The 7,728-nt window shown below is 38.0% G+C and overlaps 1 protein-coding gene across 1 annotated transcript; it reads right to left on the bottom strand.

The window, feature by feature from the left end:
* Nucleotides 1-628: 628 nt before the first annotated feature.
* ssuh2rs1 (ssu-2 homolog, related sequence 1) lies at nt 629-7,226 on the bottom strand (the record flags this gene model as incomplete). Its single annotated transcript, XM_014016652.1, is given in 11 exon segments — nt 629-905; nt 1,000-1,107; nt 2,122-2,227; nt 2,366-2,458; nt 2,560-2,642; nt 2,741-2,803; nt 2,876-2,997; nt 4,786-4,846; nt 5,021-5,150; nt 5,306-5,381; nt 7,122-7,226. Coding segments are annotated over 11 exon segments (1,088 nt in total), but the record flags the coding sequence as incomplete, so codon positions are not given.
* Between the last annotated feature and the right edge of the window lie 502 nt (nt 7,227-7,728).

The following is a 7,728-nucleotide window of genomic DNA, read 5'->3' as shown; positions in this document are numbered from 1 at the left end:
GATCTAATCTGAGGCAGGTGTCCATTTAGGGAAAGAAAATTGACTGGGTTTGTCCTTATTTTCTACCTCCAATTTGAGTGATTCCATACTTTTTTCCTCAGAATTGAGTGATTCCATACTTTTTTCCTCAGAATTGAGTGATTCCATATTTTTTCCTCAGAATTGAGTGATTCCATATTTTTTCCCTGTGCTTGGTCAAGAAAAGTWACATTCACTGACTTCCACAATGTTTTCTCTTGTTTCTTTGAGTGTTCCTGAAAGCCAACAAGTTGCACTTTGGAATGACATTATTATTGTATCATGTTTTTGATGTGAGTTTGTTTTACAGAATGAAATGTCTGAATGAGTRCTCATCCAAGACTGGTGATTCCATACTTTTTGCCAGGGGTTGTATCATTGTACATTGATACTGATATCAAATATATGTACCGGTAATGCCTCACCATTTGGGCTGGCTAGTCTCTTTTACACCCTGCTCCTTCAATTAAAAACCAAACAAACAACACATTTTGACCTGTCGGACCACACATTCGTTTTTTTTTTTTTTTGTTTGTTTGTTTTTTTTACTTTACCCAAGTGGGAGGTTAGGTCCATTGAAAGTCAAAGTCTTAAAATCTGATATGTGTTGTTTTTAGTAGTTCAAAAATGATTTACTTTTATGTTCACATATTTCATAGTGCCTGTCCAAATACAATTGCATGCAAGTGACTTGGACTAAAATATTCAGTGCCAATAGTAAAGTAAAATAAACAAAGTCACAGCAGCTACATTACAGAGCAGCAGCAAGTAGCAGGRTAGTCATCAGTGTGAACTTTGAACTCATTTCCGTAAACAAAGTAAATGTGTGTTTTCCCTTTCCACGAGTAGGTGACCCTTGTGACCGGGATCAGCTCTATGGTTTGACGCTGCAGACAAGAAAACGAAAATGAGCACTGAACATAAGAAAACAATTTTTGATCAACACCGTAAAGTTTTATGATAGTAAAATAGCCCAAAAACCTGTTGCAGAATGCGTGATGACTGGGAGTATTTGCCCTGATGATCACTGACAAGGCGCTGTGAAGCCTGCATGATTTCAGGGTCTGGAAAACCAATCACTGGATACACCTGCAAAAAGTCAGTCACAGAAATGTRAGCCAAATGACAGTCAGTGTTTAAATTGGATTTATTTACTTACACTTAATTTATTATGAGTGAAGAAATACAGTCATTAACTCAGACAGGTCAGTTAAAGTGGAAATATATCAGCTGCTTCCTTCAGTGTCAAACTGAATGCATGTGAGCGCTTACTTGTGGTCTTTGTTGGGTATTAGGCACTAGGGGTGTAACAATACATTGATCTACATCAATATGCCGATTAAGTGATTAAATTACATAGAGGCAAAATGAAAACATCGATCCATATCATCATCATATGCCTAGTGTGGATGGATATAATTTGCCCATCTAATTAATAAATGATTGACTTGTGAATTAAATCGAAATTGTATCATGACAGGCTTTGTGATAGAGAAGTATCGTGTCATCCAAACAAATCTACATGATACTGTATCGTAAGCTGGTAATTTACACCCCTATTAGGTGCTGATGTTTTTAAATTACTGAAACCTCAATAAACAAGGTGTTCCATGGGACTTTCTCACAAATGTTTAATACTAGTTTGGCCAGTTTTTGTTGTCAGAAATTTTGTAATTAGTTTTTTTTTTTGTATGTTTTCCTATCAAAATTGCCGGATCAGTGGTGTCTCAGTGTTGCCAGGTCAGTCAGTGCTCGAGCTTCCTGTGTTGGTGCTCGATTTAAAGTTTATGTTGACCCCTTTTATGAGTATTAAAATCAGCCAAAAAATATATAATCAATGAAAAAAAACTGCATCAGTCAGTCATACGGACTGAACAATACAGAGTTGTTTTCATTTTTATTTTGCAACTTATACATGCATTTTACAAAACATCAGACTTGACTTTCTTCCTTTTAAAAAAATCAAATACATCTCTTGGACGAGAGACAAAACGTTTCACTAAAGAAGAACCCATCCAGAGGACCTACTTTTTTTTTTTTTATCAGACTTGCAGTTTAAGTCACCAATGAAAGAAGTCTTCAAAGAAAAAATAAACTGTTTACCATGTACTGAGAGTCTCTGAACAACTCTTTCCCAGACACCTTGCTGAGGTTGTCCAACCGAAGTCCACTTGACTGTTCCACAACATAATCCTCGGCGTTATTAGTCCTACAAGCATATACATGAAAATGACAGCAGACAAAGTCATTAATTATAAAATATCACCATGAATGTTTAATACTCTCAGTTCATAAAGAAAGACTGTTTTGTTGACTACTTTTTGTCCGAAATTTAAAGAAATTGTACCATTTCACAGTGAGGTTGATGTAAACCAGGAGCTGCTGTTTTCCACGACATGTGTCACAAATCGTTGATCCTTGTCCACCACAGAGAGTGCATCTGTGACAGAGATCATTTCAAACCAAATAGTTAATAAAATAAACAAGTTGCAATACATTTACATTTTTGTTTTCACTTTCTTTAAAAAATCAAATACGTACTTATCTCTCCCTCTACCAAAGCAGTGGTTACATTGGTCAGTCCCAAACCGCAAACCAGACCCATTGCACACCCAACAAACTTTCTGTAAGGGAAATAAAATCAAGCAAATGACATTATAACATTATTCGAAAGGATGTCTTTCAATAACCTTTATTTTTAAATCCTGTGGAAAATACTTACATTACCAACACCTGAACAGTCTTTGCAAGGTTTTCTTCCCATTCCCAAACAGTTGTGGCAGGGCTGCAGGTAAATTATTCTCTTAAAGAAATTGAAGTTTATTCTTCCCCCTCAAATACAACTTACACAACTTACCTTAACAGATGATGTGTAGGGAACTTTGATTTGTTGTTTGCTGTCCATAAAGAAATTAGGTGCATTTGCAGGAATTTCCCAGGGCCCTGGAGGTCTCTGGATCATGGCATCTACGGACTGACCTGATTCAGAAAAAAATAAAAATAAAAACTCATAATGATGAGAAATTACATCAAAAGCTCCACAGTAACAAGCCTGAATGACTCTCAGCCCATAGCTTCACCCTGATAGTTATCAAGTGCTTTGAGAGACTGGTCAGGACATACATCAAGAACAGCATCAACGTCACTGCGGAGCCACATCAGTATTGAAAGAAAAAAAAAAACAATCCACAAAACATGCCATCTCGTCTGTGGTTCACGCGGCTCTCACCACGAGAGCAAGGACCCATGTGTCTGCCTGATTGTGGACGTCACATCTAAATTACCAGAACTGCCAGACCTAACGTGTAGGCGGCTGTGGCTGAATGGTTAGTGGAGTCTTCCTCTAATGAAGAATATAAACCAACCTTAAAATTAACAAACACTGAAATAACACCGTGTTCCTACACTTTCGACCGTCCATCCATCCATCCATCCATTTTCTTCCGCCTATCTGGGGTCGGGTCGCGGGGGCAGCAGCTTCAGAAGGGAGGCCCAGACCTCCCTCTCCCCAGCCACTTCTTCCAGCTCCTCCGGGGGAACTCCAAGGCGTTCCCAGGCCAGCCGAGAGACATAGTCCCTCCAGCGTGTCCTGGGTCTTCCTCGGGGCCTCCTCCCGGTGGGACGTGCCCGGAACACCTCACCAGGGAGGCGTCCAGGAGGCATCCTTACCAGATGCCGGAGCCACCTCAACTGGCTCCTCTCGACGTGGAGGAGCAGCGGCTCTACTCTGAGTCCCTCCCGGATGACCGAGCAAGGCATTCAATAATTTCGAGATTTTTGAAAGTTTCTAATAAAAATGTATCGCTAACCGACCAATTTTTCCTTCCTGACATTAGCATCTAGCCTGGGGGAAATACATCAGGTTGATACAGGGTGCACATTTGCAGTCATGTCACTTTTCCATAACCAGAATAACATGATCAGAATAAGTGTTTACAGACTGTCAACAGGCATAAACCCTCTCATTTACAAATTATTTCCGATCAAGCTGAATCAGAGCAGAATATAGTTTACAAGATGCATTTTTATTCCGATTCCTTATGTCCATGTAAACATAGCTAATGACAATAAACTACTGAACTGAACTGAACTGCCTCTAACATCATTATACCACAGATCCTGGTCCACAAACTGTCAACACTCAAGCTGAGCTCCTTCCTTTACAAATGGACGCTGGACTTCCTGAGGAACAGGCTACAGTTGATGAGGTCCTCCGCAACCGATCATCCTCAACACTGTGTCCCCTCAGGGCTGTGTGCTGAGCCCCCTCCTGTTCACCCTGCTCATACCACAATATGACAACAGAACCGTCATGCTGTCAAGTTTGGAGATGACACAGCTGTGTATGGCTGCAGGCAGAGGGTGGGACATCTGGAGGGTTGCTGCAAAGTCAATATTATTTGCATTGTGCTTCAGGAAGGGCAGACACCAAGCAAATAATATTGTGCTTCAGGAAGGGCAGACACCAACCCTCCCTACATATGATTACATAGGGAGGCTCGGTGTCTGCCCTTCCTAAAGTACAATATTATTTGCATTGTGCTTCAGGAAGGGCAGACACCAAGCCTCCCTATGTAATCATATGTATTTAAATGCACAACCCAGAAAGATTTTACATCCCAACACCTGAGCAGTAAAAGAAAAGGTTGCAGCTTCAGAATTTTACAATGTTGTTGTATTTTGATGCTTAATATCCTAAATTGACTACAACGATAATTTGAGTTTTGTACCAATGGGCAGAAGAAGCAAGCAGTAAAGATAACATACCAGTGTATGGCTCCTGACTCCACTCTGTAGACCTCGATTCAGTGAAGGATTCCAGACGGTACTAAAATAAAACAAAAGGTGGAGAAAACAAGAAAATCTTCTTTTACCGTTTACAGGTAAAACAGACTTTCTTAAATAAGTCAAAATCCAGTGGGAAACCTCTGTTAAATGTCATTTTCATTATTTCTCACTGGTGCTTCATCACAGCTTCACACACAGTAGAATAAACCATTACCCTGTATGTGTTGAATGCTTCCATGTTCATTATCACGCCGTCCTTCGCTGGTGCTGAACTGTAGCAGCATTTACTGGAGGCGTACAGGCTGAAGGCATCCCGAGCCGTTTCTTCAGAGATAGATGGGATGCTGCCAGCAGGGAAGCAAGTGTTTTACAGTGTGTCACACAATGACATCTTTGGAAAGTGCCATAATGCTGAATCACTTAAATGGCTTTAACAATATTTAATGTTTAGTAATATTCTCAGCCATCATGTTTAAAGGAAGAACAGAATGAGGATTACTTCCAGTGGGGTTGTCCAGATCCAGGTAAGGGCTGGGGAGCTGGGGAAGCAGGCATAGGAGGTGGCAGAAATCCACCTAGAACAGATGATAAGTATTTGTGTTGTAGKTTTTTTTTTTACTTTTTCAACTGAAGCTGACTATATTACTTTAATAAATGACATTGTAAGGAACATGTTAATTTAACTATAGAGTCAAAGTGATCATTTGATGTATTCTAGATAATATGTGGCAAGAATATTGTTGTAAACATACTTCAGTTTATTGATACAATTGTTAACACCACTCAAAAAACTGAACATTTTACCTTTCCGTTTCAGTGAAATCTACTTTATTCTTTTATTTCAGAGATAATTATTCCATGCAAACTCATTTTTTCCCCTAGATTTTCATATTTTAGTACATTTTATTTGAATAATAAAAACTCAGGGGGGAAAATAATTTGGGGTAAAATGGATTCTGACAAAGAATAAAACTACACTAGGTTAATTTGCATTTATTTAGATCATAATCATGTTTTAACTCAATAGATTACTGAGTACTGTAAAATGTAACAAAATAAAACAGAGATAACCTCTCTAGAAATAAGACTTCATTGCAGCAGCTTCAAGTAGTACAAAGATCAAGAGTCATCATGAAATAGATTAATTGAACAAATAAGGGAAACAGAAAATATGAAAGAATAAAACTAGACAAGTTATGAAGTTATATACATAAAGAAAAAAATACAAATGAACAAGTTTTTTTTTTCACATTACTGCACAACAGAGGGTTATTGAATCAGTCTGATGCCCATTGGTAGGAATGATATTACTGTGTCACTCTAGTTTTGCACAATACTTTAAAAGTCAAAACGTAGTTGACTAGGTTTTGTGGAGTTTTCCCACATTATACCACTTCCTGTTTCGTAATGGAAGTTATTCATTTCTGCTACATGTGTGGAAACAATAAGCAAGTCCAAAACTGAAACCTTTTTTTAAACAAACCACATAAACGAATTTTGTTTTAATAAAAGAAAATCAAACAAATGAATTCACTCACTGGAAGTATTTTTAACAAAAATTATGCAGCATGTTGTTGTTTTATGTGTCCCCATTTACTCGAATCACCCATCTCTTACTGCTGTAATTCTGAGTGTTTTATGTGCTGCAGAACATGAACCTGCTGTAAAACAGCAACTATGCTGAGCCAGGCTTGATTTTTAATAATCTTTTCCTGTTAAATAAATAAATCAAATCAAATCAAATTACTGCCACATGCTGTGACTCGTTAATCAACTGCAATGGCCAATCAGGTTCCAGGGGTGACAAGTGCCACTCTGGCCACCCCTCTGTCTCTGGGCCCTGAATATCAGAACTCAAAAACTAGTAATAACTTTAGTTTCCCACTAAAACAATCCATCATTGTATCGCAGAAATAAAATTAAACATGTCAACCTTGCCAATTTTTGATTAAACGTACTCAGTCAGCTTAGATTTTATATCTGTTTTTATTTGCTTGAATTTGATATGTAATACTTTGCTTATTTCATTTGTTTTTACATCGAGTTTCACCACTAAAAGTACGATTTTTGTAACCAAGTTGTCATAATGTATTACAAAACTATTCTTTCGTAAACTATATTTATTTCAGAATACAACACTTCACAATAATAATAATAATAATAATAATAATAATGATGATAATAATAATAATAATCACAAAAATACATTTTATCTACTCGTATCACAAGTTCATTCATTCTTTACTCATATGCTAAGTGAATGAATTGTAAACACTTTGGAAAGTGTACTGAGAAAGGTGTGTGTCCTACTGTACCTCCCCCTCCAGCTATTGTTCCTTCATATCCGGGCAGGATGTCAAACATGTTGGCCGGAGGAGCGCTGGGGCCCTGGGACTCGTATGTAGGTGGGGCAAGCATTGCTAAATCAAAACAGGCAGAACCAGTTTGAAACATCGAACAGACAAATACAGGCAACAAAAATCCAACAAATCTCAAGAACTTTTTTTAGGCGTTACGACACCCCACTACAACTGTAAAGCAAACCCAGGTGAAGAGACTCTACAGTCAGTTGTCCTCCAAAAGAAAAAATTACATTCAGCAGATTATTTAGACTCAGATGATGGAATTTAGATTTTTTTTTCTCCCAAAATTTGCTTCATATTTCTACTTAACGTCCTGAAACAGAAACTTACCCTGCCCCTCCGCATTGGTATCCATCCTGAAACTTTATATTGCCAAATTTTATCTCTAGCCAGATGTTTGACTGCTCTTCAACAAATGTCCCTACGCTTGTTACGTACACTCACTCTACAGCGCTCGTGAACGCGCACGTCGTCGTGACGACGCTACCCCACCCGAAGCAAACGAAGTAAAAAAAAAAAAAAAAAAAAAAAAAAAAAAAAAAAAAAAAAAAAAAAAAAA

Source organism: Austrofundulus limnaeus, unplaced genomic scaffold, assembly GCF_001266775.1.
Source record: "Austrofundulus limnaeus strain Quisiro unplaced genomic scaffold, Austrofundulus_limnaeus-1.0 Scaffold3, whole genome shotgun sequence".
Lineage (NCBI taxonomy): Eukaryota > Metazoa > Chordata > Actinopteri > Cyprinodontiformes > Rivulidae > Austrofundulus > Austrofundulus limnaeus.
This window is presented reverse-complemented; position numbering and strand designations above follow the sequence as displayed.